Source organism: Chenopodium album, chromosome 14 (assembly GCF_948465745.1).
Source record: "Chenopodium album chromosome 14, dcCheAlbu1.1, whole genome shotgun sequence".
NCBI classification, from domain to species: Eukaryota; Viridiplantae; Streptophyta; class Magnoliopsida; order Caryophyllales; family Amaranthaceae; genus Chenopodium; species Chenopodium album.
This window is the reverse complement of record NC_137847.1, coordinates 1,893,912-1,916,600: the sequence shown is the minus strand read 5'-3', so window position 1 is coordinate 1,916,600 and position 22,689 is coordinate 1,893,912. Positions and strand designations below refer to the sequence as shown.

General features: G+C 33.4%; 1 protein-coding gene and 1 pseudogene across 1 annotated transcript; both read right to left on the bottom strand.

Moving 5' to 3' along the window:
* Positions 1 to 12,378: 12,378 nt before the first annotated feature.
* LOC145579814 (putative sugar phosphate/phosphate translocator At2g25520 pseudogene) lies at positions 12,379 to 14,131 on the bottom strand (annotated as a pseudogene).
* A 4,022-nt stretch (positions 14,132 to 18,153) lies between these two features.
* Positions 18,154 to 22,173, bottom strand: LOC145579813 (beta-glucuronosyltransferase GlcAT14B-like). Its single transcript, XM_081637073.1, has 4 exons — positions 21,241 to 22,173; positions 19,950 to 20,025; positions 19,752 to 19,867; positions 18,154 to 19,626 (listed from the first exon to the last, which is right to left on the bottom strand). Exons 1-4 carry the CDS (start codon positions 21,794 to 21,796, stop codon positions 19,091 to 19,093), a joined length of 1,284 nt encoding a protein of 427 aa, XP_081493199.1. The 5' UTR covers positions 21,797 to 22,173; the 3' UTR covers positions 18,154 to 19,090.
* Between the last annotated feature and the right edge of the window lie 516 nt (positions 22,174 to 22,689).

Below are 22,689 nucleotides of genomic sequence, written 5' to 3'. Positions count from 1 at the left end.
GATCGAGCATCACTATGCCCCTATAGCCCATGAAACCGAGCTATCCAATCAATCTTACATGCTAGTCCATTTATTGAAATCATTTATGTCCACTTTAATGATTTCGAACTAGGAACTTAAATAATATGTGGATTTTGTTCACCTGTGGGGTTTCATACACCAGGTCTCTATCTGATAGATAACCTGATGAGCCCATCAATCCATAATTATTTTGGACATTTAATTTATTTAATTTCAAAACCATAATTAAATAAGAGAAATAGTAATTTCTATTTTAAACATAATTCTGCAAATTGATGTATTTTCTTATGTAATATGTTTCCACAAACATACACAACTTAAAATTTCATAATTTGCTTCAATCCAAGACTTTAATGTGACTTTCATACCTTTGTCTATGGAAGGGGTTTAGTGATTTCTCACTCATAATAAAACTTCGCAGAACGTGACCTTCCGCCGGTCAATGATCTCATAACTGAGGCGATATTTTATATCCATTTGTTTGGATTTGTAATGTGACCCTGGCTCCTTTGTTCTTGGGCAAAAGTAACCCTTTAGTCATATGACATTTTAATCCGAACTTCCTCTAAAACTATCCGACTATAGTTTAATACACATATTCTAACATTGAGCATGCGATAGTGCTCTGCTTTGAACTCTTCAAGCTCACTGTACTTCTCCATACTGACAAAATTGTGCGTCTAGATCAAAATCTAGAGTCATCTTGCCTGTTTGGAGAGAACTTGCATTCGTAAAGCTCTTGACAACTTGTTTACCTTTAACACCATAAACTAGAAAAATTCCTTTAGCGCTTCTCAAGTACTCAAGGATTTGTTCTTGGTAACTTTCCGTATGCTTATTCTGTATTTGCTTGAAACTTGCTACACATGCACAAGTCATATGTAACAAATTGTTTTGTACATTTCATGGCATATGTAATGGTCCCTTTTGCAAAAGCATTAGGTCCACTGCCTTTACAACTCAACTCAACTCAACTAGCTTTTAAGGCACTGAGTTTTACTGAGTGTAAAACCATGAGACATGGGAAGAGATCCTCTCTTAGAATCTTGCATCTTGAACTCGTCAAGAACCTTATCAATATAAGTCTCTTGATTAGGCCCAGTCATCCTTCAAGATTCACTTTGTGGATTTTGATTCCCAATATGTACTCAACATCTCCTAAGTCTCCCATATAGAAACAATCTTTCTAACCATTGCTTGACTTATTCAAGCATTGATATATCGTTTCATATGAACTGTATGTCAACTACATACTAGACTAAGAAGACCAATTGCTCCCACTAAACTTCTTGTTTCTACAAGATTTCTTTTCATTCTTCCAAGGTAATCAAACTGTTTGATTTCCTAATGAATATTTCAACTCCTTAATGCTTACTTCAATCCATAAATGAATTTCTGAAGTTTGCAAAACTTTCTAGGAATTTCTGGAATTCAAAAACTTAAGTTGTATCATATACATCCCATCCATCCAGAACATTTCATGAAGGTGATTTTGATTTCCATAACTAGAAATAATCCGAATAGGCTTACATGACTAATAGGTTTGACCCTATTTGTAAGACTATCATGGACTAGCACATCTTTACAGACATGGAGTCCATTCTTGATTTCTTGGCCTTAAGCCATTTCCTGAGTTGGCACTTGTCCAAAGCTTGCTTGTAGGTATGGATTCCAACCATTCCAATAGGAAAATTTTAGAATCCACCTTTTACTAGATTCCAACAAACTGTTTGTTTTAATCTTAAGTAACCTACGATAGGTATGAGCGACAATAGAATTATTCTCTTCAACTCATTGAAGCCTTTCATTCTAGTAGGACGATAGAAGTCTCGCTAGTTGAATTAGCTTGCTTCGACACATGTTTTATCAAATTAGCTGATTTCATGCGCATTCGTCTCTAATGTAGTGTTATCTACATCCCTTTGTTGCTCGTCTCGAATCTCATCGAGATCTAACTTTACTCCCACTTGGCTTTGTAGGAAGACATTTCTTGCTATAAAGACACTATCGCGAGCAACAAACATTTTGTTTTACGCGATTGTAGGAATAATACCTCTGATTTAGGGTTTATTATGTCATCTTTGTAAACATTTTACATAAATTTCATATTCCCTCAATCCTGTTTAGAAAAGATTATTTTGGAACATTTCCATCCTTTCTATTTCTTTGGTTAAGTTTCTATTTAGTATATTCGCAATTGTTGTTGTTCTAATGCATATCCTCAAAACGATATTTGTAAATCATTAAATCTTGGATCGAACCATGGCAAGCAAAGTTTGATTCCTACTCTATACATACATTTTAATTGTAATGTTCCTGGATTGTGAACTAATTCAACAATTCCTTTAGATGATCATTTGTTTTGAGTTAAATATTTATTACAACAATCATATTGTGGTGCTAAATTGTTTATCTCAAACTTGATTTTACATTTCATTTTTGGAATTTTGAACATTTCAATGATTCCAACTTTTATTTCATTAAGTAATTATCGACATATTTACTTAAATCGTTAATAAGAGCAATGAAATAGTTAAATCCTTTTGCTATATCTTGAACTTATGGTACACACACATCATATGTTTGTGTTCCAAAAGGTCATTTTAGCTCTTTTACCCTTTCAACTAAAAGGTAACTTGGTCATTATACCTTATCAAGCATGACTTCTAATTCTTAAGTGATTCATAATCATATAAGAGTAAGAGTCCATCCATAACTTTGGATGTGCAAATGGTTTATGTGACCTAACTTTACTTTGTTATAAGTATGTTTGCTTTGAATCATCTAAATTTACTTTTGTGATCTACATATATCAATGTCATAAATAAAATTAACTCATATCTAGCAAAATGAAAACAATTTATTACCTTGGTCATGGATCAACATTTGTCCAAGCCAATTAAAACAAATCAGTATTCAAAACAAGAAAACTGAAATATTGTCTCATCAAACACTGGAAATAGTTCTAAATGTCATGATAAACTAATCAGAAATTAAAACTATGAAGCTATCTCTGGCCACTCAAATACTTCTAGTGCACCTTCAAGCTCCATCTCCATGCTAGCTTCACTTGTTTGCAGTTCCTGTGCAACATCATAATGTTAAGCACTGCAACTTGGTATCACATACCTTAGTGAAAGTTAAAATGATTATAACTTAATACCTGAGGTTGATGCTCCATTCTTCTTCTTGAGGAAATCAAGGTATTTCTGGCAATTGCGTTTCCAATGCCCCTTCTTCTTGCAGTAAAAGCATTCACTCTCACTTGCAACTTTGGGTTTTGGATTCGCCTTAGGCTTTTCAGGAGCCTTGGCAACTTGCTTGCCCTTGCTCTTGGCATTAGCCTTTTGCCCCTTCTTCTTGAACCCCTTTCCCTTTTGGATCATAAGAACTTCCTTCTTAGGTTCCTTAGGGATTTGTTTCTCAGCACTAACCAGCATTGCATGCAATTGACTCATAGTCTTTGCATTCGCAGTCATGTTAAAGTTCATGATAAACTGGTTGAAACTTTCTGGAAGTGAATGGAGAATGATGTCTGTTGCCAAATCATCACTAATTGGGTACACCAGTTTCTCCATACTTTGAATTAGGCCGATCATTTTGAAAACATGATCATGAACTGTGGCACCCTTCTCCATTCTACAATCCATAATCTCACGATGAAGCTCATACCTTTCAACTCTAGCTTGTTTCTTAAACAAAACTTTGAGCTCTTCCATGATTGAATAGGCATCCAGGTCCTCAAAACGCTTTTGAAGACTAGGTTCCATAGTAGCAATCATTAAGCAAGTGATAGGCATAGCTCTATCATGAGCTTCCTTGTGCTTCTTGATATCTGCCGCAGTTGGATTTTCTGGCAGAGGTCCTGGTAATGGGGTATCAATGATATCCTCCTTGCCCTCAGATTTCAGAACAAGTCTTAGCATTCTTTCCCAGTTGGAAAAGTTTTCCCCTGTCAACCTATCCTTTTCAAGGAATGGTCGCAAATTGTAAACGTTGTTGTCATTGTTATTACGGCTACCCATCTATGTCAAAATAAGGCAAAGTTTAAAATTATGTTTAATAAATTAAAGTACCATAAAAAACATTCATTTGGTAACTTTAAAACACTTTATTCAATAATTAAATGATCCCAATTGAATTTTAAGTGATTCCAAGATCCTTTATTTGTGCAATAATTAACCAGAGTGATTCCCCGCATCAACCATTACATTTTCAAGGTGAGTAAACTCTTTACTGATTACAACTCTTGTAATTCTTGGTTGAATAATTAACCATCGCATGTTTAATTATTACTCTTAGCTTCAAGGTTCTAAACGATTTAGGTTATGCAGTTCTACCCCCACTTCCCCAAGATATATTATGATGCTCTGCTGAGAGCTGACCCATCACAAACGATCAAGGTTTTCGTCGGGTTTTTAATTGGAAAAGCTGCATCAATATTGCTGGGATCTAGATTTATTATGCTGTGATTATATAGTGAACTCTAGCGCATCATCAAACAACATAAATAAACCTAAAACATGCATAATCTACTAATGCAATAAAACATGACATAGTATGGCCCCTTAGTCCTAAGAAAAACTAGAAATGAAAAAATGCTCCCACTTGAACCATCATGGATCTTCATCCACCTTGCTCCTTTGGGCCTTCACTTCATGGGCTTCTTTTGGGCTAACACCATTTAAATAACTATTCTATTTACATTAAATAAAAGTTATGAAAATACTCAACGGTACGCAGACCGTATTTAGATTACAAAAATACATCACGATACGCAGATCGTATTTAAGAATCTATGGGCCATACTAGTCTATATATAGCAACATAATATCATATATTAGAAAAGTGCCATATAATAAATCACTCAACATGCTTGTCTAAATTACAACATCGAATGTTTATAATAAAGTCAACGCATTTCCTAAAATATCTTATATTTTAATCATAATTAGATAATATCATATATTATTCATGACTGTTTATAAAATATCATATATTTAATTTAGTCATGAGATAGAATCAAATCATATTTTAATCTAGAAAGATAAAATCATATTTAATCTTCCATGATTATCCTAACTAATTTAGGAGATTCTATCCTAATTACTAGCCAATCAAATAATTTTAAAATCAATTACATCCTAATCTAATTATGGGATAATCACATTATTTAAATCAATTATTATCCTTTTGGAATATGCTCAGAATATCCTCATCAATCTTATCCTTAATTAACCACTTTAATTTAGGATAATTATCAAAATAACAAACTAAATATGGATAATATCAAATATAACAACTTTTGAATATTTGATTTTATCCTAAAACAAAAAGATTTTATCCTAATAAAACCAACTTTATCTTTTAAATTAAAAGATCATATTTTGAAAATATTTGAACTTATCCAAAATAAAACCAATTTTATCCCAAAATAATTCGTAATTATCCTGAAATAAATTTTTAAAACAGAATTTTTTTTTTTTTTAAAATTCCGCAACCACCAAACGCCGGCCACCGTGGTTGGCTAGCCGAAGCTAGCCACGGTGGCTGGCTGCCGTGACAGCAGCCACTGCCGCAAAGGGCAGCAGCGTGGAGCTGCTTTGCTGGGGCTGCAGGCCACCGTGTGTGGCCAGCCGAGGCTAGCCACGGTGGCTGGCTGCCTTGCAGCAGCCACTGCCGCGCAAGGCAGCAGCAGCACCCAGTCGGCAGCCGCGGCAGCAGCCGTGCAACGGTTGCACGCTGCTGCCCACAGCCACCCTAGACCGCCGCCCTCCCTTCCCTCCCTCTTGGACGCCACCTGGTCGGCAGCCGCCGTGGCTGCGCCACCCAGCCGCGGTTGCCGGCCAAAATAAATTAAATTTTTTTTTTTTTTTTGTGTTTTAATTTAATTAAAATAACATTTATCCTAATTAAATTAAGTTAGTCCATAAGATTAAAATTAAATCACATTCAACTTTAAAATTAGGGTTCATCATAAAATTAATCCCAATTTAATTTTAACATTTAAAATTAAATCTATGATCATACATAAAACATTTTTATGCATAAATCAACCCAATTAAAATTATGAAACATAAAACATATCGAATAAAACCAAAGTCAAGCACAAAAATCATATTTTTGGGCTTGAAATTTTCGAAATATAGGGTTAGGGTTTTCGAAATTTTCGAAAATATTAGGGCATAATTCGGTCCTCTTTATGGCTATTTGAGCATAATTAAATCATATTTAATCGATTCCAAAAGTTTAATCACATTAAAATAATAATCGAACCATAATTAAATTAATTTCTCCCTCTTAATTGATTATAAAATTAACGTGGACATCAAATAATCGTATTATTATGATCTAGCGCGTTAATGCAAGAGGCTAACTAATACCACTGTAGGAGTATATAGGTACTACGCAGCGGAAATAACATATATGAATCATATTCAATAAAGTACCTAATCCCAAGAATCGCATGCATAACACACAAGACACATAATCATACCTTTGAAGCGTGAATTCCACGAAGCTATTCGACAGGCAAATCAGGGAGAGAATAGAGCCCCAAGTGTTGCTCCTCTACTTAGTCCACGAGATTCGAACGAGCCGTCCACCAATACTAGATTGGTCGAGTGATTGAGGAAAACCGCGATCACCACCTTTATGGACAACCGACCACCGCACGAACCACCACCACCACGAGACACCACCGTGCGCCGGGAGGAGGAGAGAGCCGTGAGAGAGGGAGTATGAGAGGGGTTGGTTTCGTGTTTGCTAATTAGGGTTTGATCTAATGATCAGTTAATTCCTTGTCATGCAAACCTAGGCACCTAGTCTATTTATAATCTCATTATAATTAGACTAGGGCACGAAGCCCAATAGCCTCTCAAAGCCCCATATGGCCGGCCACCTAGAGTGATGAGGCCCATGATGGGCCTCGTCCTCTAATGCTCGATCTAGCCCCTTTGTGTGACCTTATAGGATCCGTCCAATTGGGCTTTGGCCTATTTTACTAGTCCAAAGATCGTAAGTACCTCTAGCTATGGCAAAACGACGACCCAAATGTCCGGACTTAATTATCTCCATAATTTGATCCAATTATATATCTAGTAATTGCACACGACGAAGACATAACTCCTTCAGTATGTAGGACCCACATACAACAATTGTATGTGTAGCCTTTACCTGAATATTTTGGGACTAAATTTAGCCAAAGGGGACTATCAATAAGGGACGGAGGGAGTATGATACACAGTGATTTTTTTTTTTTTTTTGAACGGATACACAATGATTATTTGATCACAAAGTCTTATATGTGACTACACATGGTGTGGCCATTTCACATAATCACATATAAGACTATTAATTAAGTAATAGGAGGTTACGGTGATGAGCAAATGAGGTTACCTTAACGTATGTATGTTACTTAAATGCGAAAAAAGAGTTACTCTCTTAAATAAGTGGAATTATTCTTTTATTTTTTAAAACAAAAGAATAGGGGTTACTCAAATGAACAATTAGGGTTACTTATTTCTAAATTACTTGATTTCACTCGTATAATGAATTTTGGTTACTTTTATGGACAACATGGGGTTACTCTTCAAAAAAAAAAAAAAAAAAGAGGTTACTCATACATATAAATAAAGATTATTCTTATAAAACAATGTGGCCACACCGTGTGGCTGGCAACATACAAGATTTGCCCTTATTTGATACAATTTGATATGATTGATATGATATATGTCGGATTTGGATTAAATAGATAGATTTAGTAGATATTGTATCGTTTTCAATCTAATATCTCCTTACCAATTTACTTCTTTTTTTTTTTTTTTGAGACAAAGCAAAAGGTGCGTTATTTTGATAACTAATCCATCAAAATATAAGGAGAAACCTCACATAGATAATGGTTCTCCCATACTTGCTCTACGCTGAAAGGAATTAGACGAGCTAAAGTAAATTATGGGCAACATCATTCCCATCCCGTCTAACATGACACCAAACAACAGAATTAAAGCAAATACAATAAAGATAAAAATGCACAATTCATCAAGAATTGCATTCATATATATGTTCATATAAAGATTACTACTAGACAAGGTTTTTTTTTTTTTTTTTAAAAAGAAAAAAAAAAAAAAAAAAAAAAAAAAAAAAAAAAAAAAAAAACTACGGAGTACCAGTCAAGTATATATAAGCTTTGGTGAATAATTTGTCGACGACTGGAATTCACACATAAAATTACTAAAGAATTCTTGTTAAAAAAAAAGAGTAATACATTATTACAAGATTCTATTAGGTCAATGAATGGATACCATGATATCCACAATAGCAAATAAAATCACGTGGTCTTTATTCATTGTAAAACTCTATTAAAATTGATTCTTCATCAAAAGTCCAACATTATTGGCTCCATAAAATCAAAAGAATATCTTATCACATATTATTCGACCAATCCAAACAAACTATCTATCAATTATACAAAAACAATAAAATTGACACATCAAAATTTTGGAAGTTGAAAATTAAAGGGACTCTAGCACATTATTGAAATATTTCTGCAAGATAATTAATATTGTAGGACGTACACCATGATTTTAAGGTGGGTGTGACTTGTGAGGCTGATTTTGAAGGAAATTTAGTCATTTTAGGCCTAACAATTCCGGCGGCTTTCAAGGTGAGGTGGTGCATATATAAAGGGCTCCATCTATATTTGGCAATGAGCTATTAGCTTTTTTCATCGAATTGGATTGATCAATAATTTGAGCTTTTTAATTCCATTGTAATTTACTTGACACGTTTTTCAGTTTAGATGTGTCAATTTACTTATCTAAATTCTTTATAAGATAATTTGATCATCCATACACTCTTTTTTTTCATTTTACTATTTCATTTGTGTAAGTTATTCTGTAAATGATTATGAGACATATATTGGAACAGAGGGAATATCAACTATGACATTAGAGTTGAACCTAAAGCTAATTATTAGGCCTTTAAAAGACCCAAATATCTTCACATATCACCAAAATTTATTGTATTTTGTATTTTTGAATACAAGTAATCGTGTAAATTACAAATATTTATAAATCTTTTGTTTTTATGGGATATTGTTTTCTTGCGAATGATTAATGATATATATGTGAACATCACCTTTTCTTTCAGATTGACACATACAAATAAACAATGACTTCATATGTGGTTTAGCTTAGGCTGATATTATTCATTTCATGATCTTTGGATCTACTAGTTATGATAACTTAATTATACAATCCAGTTATATTAAGCAGCTAACTTCAAACAAGTTACACCAACAAAGTACATGGAAGTTTTTCATAACAAAAAGCATCATTCATGCACAATCTAATAAAAATTGGTTTTACGTTTAATATCACAAATTCGATGAATGAATAATTTCTCTCATTTCAATACATAATGCAAAACAACTCTAATCATATGTGATATGTCCTAACAAAATTATGTACTCATCATCCATCGTTATATTATTTTCTATGTAAAAGACTCTGTATGTAAAACCACGAGTTTTTTTTTTTTTTTTTTTTAATTACACATTCTTTTCACCAAGTTTCGCAAACAAGCTCCCCATATTCATACTCTTCACTAATGCAAGAAACATTTACTAGAGCACAAATCATGCGTGCCCATCTCCACAAATGGCATACTAGAGCCAAGTTTCTTCACGACATATTCACACACTCACACAGAAAATGCAGTCTTAAATTGAAAAAAGTAATAATAACAATAATTTTTAAAATAAAAAATACTGTAGAAATTTAGCAATGATAACGAGGGTCACGTGACAGCTCATAAAGTCAGGCCCCACCTCCCAACTATTGGGAGTATACAATATTTTAGCTACCAAACTAATGGTCTAAGTGGGCTTTAGCTTTAAGCCCAATTTGCAACTTTTGGGGTTGAAATATATTGGGCTATCATGATGCTCCAAACTCTACTTAGGCCCAACAAGGACAGTCCATTAATTAAGTGACTATATAATTAGACTTTTAGGTTTGGAAAAGGAACGATAATAAAGGGAATTTAAGATTAGGTGAAGGTTAAGGCTGATAGGTAGATCTCTAACCTACTCACTTGGACAGTGTTAGGTAGTTTATGACATGGAAGAACATAATATCACACTTTTAGACAAATAGAAGACTCTTAATTCCAATCTCAACAATCCAATCTAAATGATGAATGTACACTTACCCTAAAGAGATCGCCAACCATGATAAACTCGTCAAATCATTCAGCATCGAAGTAATCGGCCCAATAATGTTCTGTATTCAAAAAACTGAGCTTTCATATATTGTTATATCGTCTATCTCAATTTACTTACTATATAAACCAGTGTCAATTCAACGCATTGGTCTTGAGACAAATTTAGAAAATATAACATATAAAGAAACTCGAAGAAACGTATTCAATATATAATGAATCATTAAAATGGAATAAGTTGAGATGTGCAACCTATTCATTATAAACGTTATTGTACATTTTATTTTATCACGAAAATAAATTCTTTTATTGTGGTACCACCCACTCGATGAAAGAATTACTTCCACTTTAGAATCCAATAGTTAGGGACTTATAGTCTTTATGAGACTCTAATGTCATTACTCATTTGTCAGTTTAAGGAGTGGAAAGTGAAGTAACTAAGCACAAGCAAGTCAACTACACCAAACATAAAAATCAATCGAGAGTTAGCAATAACTCCACTTCTTCATTAGTGTGAATATGACATCTTTAAAAATGCCAAAGAAACCAACTCATTTTGACTGCGATTTTTCCTAACACTAAAAGAATATCACGGGTATTATCTAAGACTTCCAAGAACGTGGCCTTTAGTTAAGTAGTACTAGTCTTCACTTAATCACTTATATAGAACATTCAAATTTCGTTAAATTTCTTGGATTATCACTATCAAGAGTATCAACATTGCCCAATTTTCCTGCAAATAGCTCGAGTTCGAGAACGACTAATGTTTAAACAAATTTAAAACTACATTTAGAAGATGAGGTTGAACATTATGGGTAATGCTCAATTAGATATGATCATGAACTCAAAGCGACGTGTCTATTTTATTTTATATACTAGTAAAAAAACATTGTATAATTGGTATGGATGTTAAATTTAAAATGTTAGATAAATTGTTAATAAGTTATTACCAACTTGACATATTGTAATATTTTGGACTAAATGAGCTTAGACAAATTAAATCTCAAAGCCACAAAAGGTGAGAAAAAATAATTTTAATAACTTAAGCTCAATCACTTAGCAAGTCAAGTAGTCAACCTTGGACAATTATTCCTAAATAAATGATCTTAAACAGATTCTGTGAGTTCAACTTAAGGCTTGTGCTCAAACTGGATTTCAATCAATCCGAATGAGCTTGAAGCCTTGAACATGAACATGAACATTAACTGAGCCATATTAATTTCAACTCGGCTTATTTAAACCCACACATGCAAGTATGCAACCAATCCTAAGTTCACAACAACCCTAATACTTCATAGTAAATGAGAATTATTGGGAATCAATCCTAATTAATTTTGCTTCCAAAAAAAGAATGAGACCTTAAATCACCCTAACTCATAAACAGAGTATAGTGATCCTAGCACTAGCTCTTTAATGACTTTTAGAAAGCAGCATTTACTGAAACTCTACTCGTTCATACCTGATTCAGCATTTTATAGGCAGAGAATCACTCAAAAATCACTTAACAATTCTAGCAGAGTACCACTAACTAAATGAAGAAAAACTTGTAAATGTTAACAAAGCGTCAAACACTCAACAATCTTTCAATGATTTGTATAATAAAATCGATTATTTCTTGAGAACCAATCATAACAAGACTGAGAAAATGTAATTAGAAAGGGATAGATTAGAAAGGCAATAACTGCGGCAAAATGAATGTCATGAGAAGTGTGATTGAGAATGCAAGGCATGCGGTCTAACAAGCAAAGCATGTGAAGACAACGTCATTATGAGCAAATTCCGTGCTTTTAGTTCAAAATGAAGTGTCGAGTGTCCATGATCCAACACGAGTATAGTTAAGTTAAAACGAAAAATGCAAGCAACATGGTCGTAAAACTACAGACTACAGCTGGTTTAGTTAAGACAGTCACTAGCTTCTCATGGAAGAGAAGATTCAAAAACAAAGGACAAATCTAAGCTTACCAAACACATTCCACATGCATCTTGCCAAAATCATAAACGATACAAAGATATTATATAAGTGGAAACGAGGCGATTGCGTGCTTATTACAGCTAAGCTATCAATGAAATGCACGCAAAAGAACCAACATAGAGGAGATGAAGAAACAACAATCCAATTAAGTATTACAATAGAAAGATCTGAATAGAATAGATATAATTTAAACTCCCTCCAACAATAATAAGAGTACTGAAACATAAACAAAAGTTACAAAAAGATGAAAATGGCTAAAGGAAGCTCGTACAATGGCTCTCTAGCAACTAAGAACCTCGAAACTGAGCCTCGAGCCTCCTACATTACCATTCCATAAAAATGTAAATGAGATAATAAGTAAACCTAGTAAGAACTAACACCACATAGAATGACTACTAACCAATAACAATATTCATAACTAAGACTACATACGCGATTCCAATCAAGAACTCGCATTATCCGGATCATACTACTACCTAAAACCCTCCTCATTGAATCCTCACACTAAACCCTTGAAGCTCAAACTCCTCAAATCATAAGAATCATTATCATCATCATAAACGAAACGAGCATTGCATTGCATAACCAAGAATTGGATTGGATTCGACGAATGAATCAATCAGATTGATTGTCATTCCTCCTACCAATTCCATCACCATCCCTCTCCTCAAGCAACCTACCCTGCTCATCATCAGCCTGAACCGTCTTCTTCTGCGCGTCTTTCGCCTTCAATGCCTGCAACTTAGAGTGATTGTAGTACCCAACACCCACAAATGCCAACCCATACCCAAACAAATTGATAGGGGTAACAGTATCCTTAATCACAGACCACGAAAACGCAATCAACAACCAATCTTTAACAACCCCAGCAACATTCATAGTCAAAGCAGATGTCTTCCCAACAAGCAAGAACACAGCAAGATTCAAAGCAAAAGCACAAACAGAATTCGTCCCAAATATAAACCAGTCAAGATGAAAACTCGAAGAATCCCTAAGAATTGGATACTCCACAATCATCCAAGGAATTGATAGAAACACTAAACAACAAGGAGCAACATAATAAAGCGATGTTATCGGATTAAAACTAATACCCTTTGAAGTTAACAAGATCTGAATCATTACCAATCTAGTAGCTTCAAATGCAACTGCCCCCAATTGTAGGGTTACACCCCAAGCATCAAATTTAGCCTCACCATAAGCAGCAATTGCAACCCCAAATGAAATCGACATCATATTCGCCATCGTTTCGCCTCGAAAGCTCTCCTTCTTAAACATGACGCCAATCGAGTACACAGCAACAGGCATCAAAGCCTTCAACATTTGAATGAATGAAACACTCAAATAGATGTAAGCCGAATTTGAAAGCCACAATGAAAATGCATATAAAGCACCAATTGGAACAACAGAAGAGAGGTAAACCTCTCGAGACATCGAAACAGGCTCAACTAATTTCAACACTTTGACAAGAATAAAAGCAAGAGATGAACAAAATGTCATGTGAATCATGGTAAGAGAAATTGGGAATGGCCAATTATACATCTTTCGATCTAAGATGTATTTGTTGTAAACAATTACAGTGAAACTCAAGAAGATCCAAATTGCTACATAGGTGTAAGATAATACTATCTTCTTAATCACACCATCACTCAAAGATCCGTTTCCACTTGACATGATTGGGATTTTTTCTGGGTTTGATTGAAATTCCCCTGTTTTTTTCTGGGTTTTCTGGGTGAAAAAGATTGAATTTTTGGGAAAAAGAGATGATTTTGAGGAATACCCAGATTATATTTTGGGATCTGAAGGGAAGAGAATGTGATGTGAGGATGAAATCTGAGGGATGAAGTAGAGGGAGGAGAGAGAAAATGGAGGAGAGCGTTACAACGGGGGGAGAGAGTTTATTGGGCTTTTTTGGGCCTTTTGAGTTTATTAAAAAAAAAAGTAAAAATTCTAAACTCAGCTTTCTTTTAATTGAATTTTTTAATTGTATTTTGTCTTTTTTTGTTATAATTTGACATTGAGATTAGGAAATTTTTTTGTAGAAATAAAAAAAAATAAAATAAGGTGGGTAATTAAATAAATTTTTTTAAATCCTTCAAAAAAAAATAAAAAAAATAAAAAATTATTTTCGGGATGGTTGACTGAAAAAGGGTGGGTAACGTGAGAAATGGGCTGCGTTTAATTAGAGAAATAAATTTTATAGGGGTTAGAAATTTTTATTGAACAAAGGAAAGATGTAATGGAGCTTCTTGATTGTAGCTTTAATTCTTTATGGGACACTCAAAGTTGCAACTTTGAGAACCAATGGAGATTATGTCCATGTCCCTCCCCCAAGTTCCCAACAATAATGGACGTTTATGTGGTAAAATTAAGGGTACGTTGTAAAAAATTGAAGTTGGTGCTATAGAAAAAACGATTATGGTATAAGCAACTCTACACACAGTCACGTATAAACTAAATTATTTTTAAAGAAAATTGATAAATATAGAGCTTGTTCATATTTACTGAGCTGAACTGAATTAAACTGATTGGAGCTGAACTGAATTGAAGTGGGCTGAAATGAATATTTTATGAGATAAGAAAATTAGGAGGTGAACTAAATTAAATTGATTGGAGCTGAACTGAATTGCAATTAAGCTGAAGTCAACAGGCCCATAACCCTATGAATAAGAAACCAAGATGGTAAATATTTGATAAAATCAAGCATTTATTACATTGATTTACGCGTGATTTTGTCATGAATTTACAAATTATTTCCATTTTAAAAAGTATAATAAAGTCTTAAACAAGTGCTATGTATAACAATAGAACATTGCCCATTTTTGTATTGTGGTTGCAATACAAATATATAATGATCATATCTTAGTTAACCCTAATTTAACTTTTTTGAAACCAACCCTAATTTAACTTGATGGTAGCATATGATACCAAAATAGCTTCCAAATAACCTAATGTTTCTCTTTTATTGATACTTAAGTTATTTTAATAAATTTGTCTATTTTGTTTCTTAGTTGAAGTGCGTGTTGCAATAATAAACAAATAAAGGTAGAAAACCAAACCACGTAAAGTCTTTATTTGAGAAATTCTCAACCTACGTTAACTTATTAATCAATGACTCGAGTGTTATTCTCTGATAGTAATAAATTGTAGTTAGTTGATACTGCAAAATAACAAAGAAGTCTCAATACCAAATTACCAACAAAACTTAAATTTAAAGTTTGCATTTGTTAGTGGTATTTAGTACTCCATATTACTATTCAAAAAAAATAGTACGAGTACACCATATTAATGAAGAAGTGTTTTGATGGTAGGATGGTACCAATTAAGCGTGACTTAGTATCAAAATGGCATCATTAAAGCCATGAATGACTCAAGCTTATAAATGCTGATTAAAAGACCTTCTATTTATCATTAAAAAAAATTCGCACTATAATATGGAGTAATTTTTTTTTTTTTAACAAAAAAAAAAAAAAAAATCATGTTTTCCTACGTAGTACTGTACAAAAGTATAAAGTATAAAGCAATACATACGTCCTGCGAAATAAATGGTGGGTCAAACGCCATTTTGCGGTTTGCTGTGCACACGTGTCAAACGAAGACACTTGTCATAAAGGAATTAAAAGGAAAAATCAGGAAAAATGATTAATTTATGGTCCTTAGATTTTTTTTGGTTCTTGATTTTGCCATAAACATAATGATGTATTCGTACTATTCGATTTAACTATACGAGTTTGACGTGAAATTATAGAAAAATATAACATGGAAAATTAATTAATGAAATAAAATTCCAATAATCTTGCCGACTCTGTCGGTGAAGAAATTTCAAAGTCATTTGGTCAACTATGAGAATATTGTAAGCTAACTACCAAAATTTTTTTGCTTTATAATTCACCTATTTTTCTATTCTTTTGGACTGGATCTCATTCTCTTCACTTTTTAGTTCTAGGCAAGAACTTTTAATAACACTTAAAAGTATTTTATATTTTCAAAGAAGAATATTTACTTTCGTAGATTTGTTAATCATCCACTCTGTCGTTCAAAAATAGTAGTCACGTATATGGAGAGTTATTAAAAATTACTCAAGACCATACATTTTATGGTATTATTATGCGATTATATACAATTGAATTTGGGGTTGTTAAATATCGCCCTTAAATATCTAACTAACGTCTGTAAAATAAAATAAAATTACGTATTTATCCTTATAATAACGATTATAAAAATAATTAATTTTATTTCAATTTCACACTTTTACCGTACACAAAAATTTTAACCGTTCTCTCTAGTGGTCAATGGCCACCAACACTCATCGGTCAACCACCCCAACCACCGCGATTTTCAAAATCGAACAAACTTTTTAAATTTTGCAAAATCAAATTTGTTCAAATCTAAACTATAATAAAGTAACGAAGATGTGATTTTTTTTTAAAAAAAAAAAACAAAAACAAACAATAATAATAAACAACAACAACGAAATATCAAAAAAACAAATTTTAAAAAAAAATTTAAAACGAAGGCAACTGCCCGGTTTTTTAGAACAACCTGGGCTCAAACGCCTAGTTAGTCCGAACAACCGAACGATTGTTCGAAAAATCTGGGCGTTTGAGGTGAAACGCCCAAATTTTCGAACAACTGACCGGTTGTTTGGACGAACTAGGCGTTCGCGCCAATGTTGTTCGAAAAAAAAGGGCGGTTGTCTTCGATTTCAGAAAATTAAAAAAAAAAAAAAAACCTAACCTTATCTCCGACGACCGACTTCCCCTTGTCATTACCACGACTGTGGAGATCCAGAAACCGGAGGTAAAAGGAGTGGTGGTTGGTGAATAAAAGAGGAGGTGGTGGTGGTTTGGAGAAAGAGAGAGAATTATTTTTAAGAGAGAGAAGAGGGAGTGAGGGTTTGGGGGGTAATTTTTTTTTTTATACAAAGGGTAAGTGCGTAATTTTATTTTAATTTGCGGGCATTAGTTAGATATTCGAGGGCGATATTTAGCTTTTCACTTGAGGTTTCCAAGTCACACCTCAAAGTAGTTGAATTGTACAAAGTATATTGTACACACTACTCATACTAGGGGATAAAGGGTAATTTAGTAGTATTAAAAACTAAGCAAAGCTTAATTTAGTGGTAGGGTTTATCATTTCACAACAAATCAAACCTCACTTGAGACACTTTAGAGTGGGGATTTTTTTACCCTCCCCTCACCCCCAAAAAATTTAGCCTGTTAACTTGAATCAGGTAGACTTATGAGAGGTTTCACTAGTATAAAGCTATAAACAAGTGAAACAATTTGATTCCCCTTACTTCAAGAAATTGTTTATGGGAAACAAATTCTGAAGATTTCTAATTCATTTGATAGGAGAAATAGATAGCTTAATGTTTAATGTTTTCAATATTTCATATATTCCTCTTAAGAGGAAGTCCTAATACATCATCGTTAGAAATAAAATTGCATAACAATGTTTTATACTACTGAAAGTATGTTACTGAGATTTTTTTTTAAAATACTAAGAGTATCTTTTATATTACTGGAAGCATATATAGTAATACTGAAAATGTTTAGTAGTACTCTATACTATATTACCTCTCAATAGTACTCTCAAAATGTCATTATTTACAAAATTGTCATTGTTATGCATTTGCTTGTGTCTAATTGTGGTATATTAGGACTTCCTCTTAGACACAAATGATATATCTACTTTGACAAAACTAGACTTGTCTTGATAATATACGGCCTTTGCTATATTTTCCTTTAAAAAATTAAAAATTAAAACACTAATAAAGGTCAATATAAATGACAAAAATAATAAGTTTTGATAAGTTCAAATAAGTAATGATTAATTAATTCTACAAATGATGAGTTCAAACAAATTATGATAAGTAAAAATTACTGGAATAAAATACAATCTTAATTAGAAGTGGATAAACTCATAAACACAGGTTCAATTCGTTTGAAGAGATGGGATAGATAAACTTGGGCTCCATGGAAAACAATTAAAACACGGACCTAGCTTAATCTGTGCTTTGTGGTGTTTGTGGACTGTGGCCCAAGCCCAACGAATTATAATGCCAAAGTTTAAACAATATTTGCCTTATTTTCCTCTTAAATCATCTCAAAAAATTTAACAATCTACATCAAAATATTAAGAGTCCAAGACATTTACCAAGATTATGTATCAACATTCAAATCCTACTTCCTTCATCCAAGTGCTTAAAGATCCTTCCCTATAATTTCCAGAATCAGAGCTACTAAAGTTAATTCCAAATATTAGTAGTATTTGAGTACAGCATAACATATGTATGAAGCAAATACATCCTTCAATCTCACAATAAATTTTATCATCCAATAGCTAATGAAAAATACAAGTAGGGAAAGCAAACTAACCAATGTATTTTACTCACCATTATTTCTAGCTGTAGGCTTGGTAGACGAGGGTTGATTTGGTAAATGAGAGATGAAACAATGTACACAAATCAAGTATATTGAAGAATATGGCCTAGGCGAATAAAGGAGTATGTGAACCACTAAAACCATGCACCTTGCTAGGCTAAACCTTCATATTCAATAGATAGGTAATGGGAGCATGGGATGTACTACTGGGGAGTTGAAGCATACAGAGTACTTCATATCATATGAATGAAACAGAGATTTGGAGAAAGACTATACCATTGGTCGAATATACAAAAACCAATATCCATGTAATCCATCTATATGTTGCAACTAATTTCACATCTCAAAAAGTAAACTGACCTGAAAGATGAAGCAGGGACAGTAAACTAGCCAGTATAAATACATATCTATCAGTTCTTATTTTCTGTTGGTGCTCAGCATTCATTTGAACCAAGAAAAAGCCGTGTGAAGTGGGAGATTCAGAGACTGAAAATCATAATGGAATTGAGGTGCATTGCCTTGGATAAAAAATTTCCTTCGATAATAGTTTTTTAATGAGGCGTTTGAGCCTATCAGCACCAGGACCTGGCCTAAGTTCAATCGTGCCATTTACCACTGAGTAAGACAGAGAACCATCTGTACTGTTTTCATTTTCTCTGACCAACCATTTTCCGGGCACAAACCCATTGTCATCACTTCCCAAAAGCTCAGCGTCGATCTTATCCATCACAGCTTCTTTCCTACCGAATTTCCTGGCAAAGGGGGCATTGCTTTCCACCATTTTCTCATAGTCATCAACTGTCAGAAAATGTGGATGTTGCTTAGGAGGGTTATCCCATGATATGAAGTGAAGGTCGTGGTTCACTGTCGTGTTCTTAAAGTCCTCAACATTGCAGATGACAGTGTGAAAATACCCCTCAGGCGAGGAAAGAAAGTTGGCATAATACATTAAAACTGTCCTCGGGAGGTTGTCCCAACCCCATAGGCAATACTCAACAAAAGGCCGAGAAAGCATCATCCAAGCAGAACCTGAAAGTGAAATTGATATATGTCAAAATACAAGACCAGATCCAATCTAGTTCTCTTAAACATCATATTTTCCTAGACTTTTAAGTTTGAACTCTTTACTTTTGGATTTTCCAACCAAAGTATACCTGTGTATAATTTAAATGCTGTAGGAATGCCTCTTTTTTCAGGGACCCAATAGACATCAGATTTTTGAGTGCTGTATAGCCCAGGGTCGATTATAACAGGTCTCGCTCTCTGGTATCTGTTGATAAATAAGAGAATGTTCACTCAGGTTCAAGAACTGTTGGATTAAAAACACCTAGAAGAAAAGATGAGTCACATACTCTTTCCACCCAATGTCACTAGTATGCTCAATAAAATTAAGTTCTCTTGGTATGGTTGATAATACATGCAGCAAATCTGTTGCACAAAATTAGAAAGAAAGTAGGAAAAAATAACCGTCAAGAAACTGAAGATTGACTAAAATATCCATTTAGAACAATATGAGTAGGTAACAAGCAGGAAGTCGTAGATTAGTGCATGCACCGTCAAACTCAAACATTGCCAAATCTAAACAGCGACTACACTACTTGAGTAAGAATGTGACAATTTAGCACAATTTTGACAGATTATGCCTTCATACAATTAGGTTGGAGACGGTTATTCCTAGACATTTCTGTATATATTATCATGCTAAAATCGAAAAGTCTAGGTACCACTCTTGCTAGCATGTAACCAAATGCATCCTTCCTAAAATGAACATTTTGAACAAAAAATCCAGAGTCCAAATATTATAACTTTTCAGTTTCTAGCTAAACAATAGTAACTTGCTACGAGTGCAATACACCTTATCTTCAATGGAAACTTGTCGTTCATGTAGACAAATCTATCCATGGATCACCTTGTATTCTACCTTGTTTTTCTGGCTACACAACAAATCAATTATTCATTCTAATTTAACATTTTACTAATTTTATAACATGAGAAGATATGATGCCTATCCACGTGAGGCCATACATTCCCTGACAGACAGCTTCACTAATCTTAAACTAACATTAAACTATAGCCAACAAGAATAATATCAGTTACATTAGTATAAAAAAATGCTAAAAGTAATCACCAAAAGCTTACATTAATTTTCTATACCTCAGGACACCAGAGATAGATATACTAAAAGAGAATATATGCCATTACATGCCCACCCAAAAAAGGAGCTAAAGATAAGATCTTTACTTTAATTGTATATCAGCCAAATTACCAGATTCTAGCATCAACTTTTGCAACTATAGAGAATAAATAAATGCAATGTAAAATCAAGCTCAAGCAATTAAAATTGTCATTAAACCTCAAATTTAGCATTTGTTCATGTACTCCACAAATTAACTACATAATAATTACCAATTCCATAGACTAATCAGTCTATTACTTTTATTTTCAAGTAGGAAAGAAAACACAACCTGAATTATTCTCGAGAAGAATAATAAGACAAACCTACCAATACATATATAGATTACAAACATAACAAAAACTATATTCAATACCAACAAACAAACCAAGAAACACAACAAATTCCAACAACATGAAATTCCCAAGAAATTTCAACTGTTTTTAATTTACTTAAAAGTGACAACTTACCATCCTGAGTTACTAGAGGATAATCAGAAGCACTCAAATTGATGAACCAATCCCAAGTACCACCTTCCTTCAACAAAATAGCCATAGCATGAAGTGTATTGCTCACCATAGTGGGGCCCCTATAGGTAACCAAATTACTCTTTGCCACAACTCTAACGTTTCCCATCTCTCTAAAAACACTTTCTCTCTCTACAAAATCCATTAAATCCAATCTTTCATCAGGTGGAGCTTCTAAATCAAGATGAACAGCATACTGATTTAAGGGATGATACAGAGCTTTTAATGTTCTTTTCAAACTTTCACCATCACCCCTTGAACCAGAGATCAAATAAGCAATTTTTGGAATAGGGTTTTTGGAAATTGGTGAAATTTTCAACTTTGATTCAACAAATTCTGGGGTTTGAGGGTTTTTTTGATGGAATTGATGGGTTTTGTAAAATGGGGTTTTTGAGTTAAATGAAGTGAAAATAGAGAGTAGGATTAAGAAAGGAAGTAATAATAGAAAGAACCATTTCTTCCTTTTTTGGATTTGGGTTAATTTGTTGCTCAAATCCATGTTGATTTTGTTGTTGCTAATTCTGTAAATTGCATTGGAATTTGGGGAACAAAAAATTAATTAAAATTTTTGGTTGATTTTGTATAATTTTGGGAAGTTTGTTGTTGTTGGGTATTAATTTGTTGATTCAGGTGAAAAGTATGAGGAATTTAATTTGGTGAAGTGGGTGAGTGGTGGTGCGATAAAATATGGTGGTTGAAAGGTGTGATTATAAATCAAAAAAATGATGGAAAAAAAAAAAATCAAGATGTTCTTTACTACTACTGTTGGTGATGATGCTGAATTTTAGAGTCAATTCATTGTTTAATTGGAGAAAGAGAGAAAAGGCTTGAAAAAGGAAGACTTTGTGCAAGACTTTGTATGGGAATATATAAGTAGGGTTGTACAAAAAGTAGGGAGAGGACTCACTCGAGTTACTTTATTATTCGGCAATTGTAAAGTGGTGGGGACTACTAATCAAAATGGCAAAGAGGATCATTGTTTTGGGACTCCGGATGGTACAAATTCAATTATGTACTCGAGTGTAATTAAAAGGAGTTAGAAGTCTTAAAACTCTTAGAAGAAGCATGTAGGTGCACCGTTGCCACTATGACATAGGTCAATAAAGTAATTGGATGATTGGATCAAACCATAAATAAAATCAACCATCTTTAGATCATAGGATAGAGGTGTTTGTTTAGGGGTAAGGGGAAAGGAATAGGGATAAAGAAATGAAGATATGATAAGTCTTAGAGTTACGGATATGGATTAGAGGGGGGGATAATAAGGATAAAAGTGTATAGAGTTACGGATATGGAAAAGGGGAGATGAAAAGATAATCTTACCAATGATAAAAGAAAGATATGTACTCAAGTAGTAATTTTAATTTGTTGGGCTTTAATCTCTTCACCTTG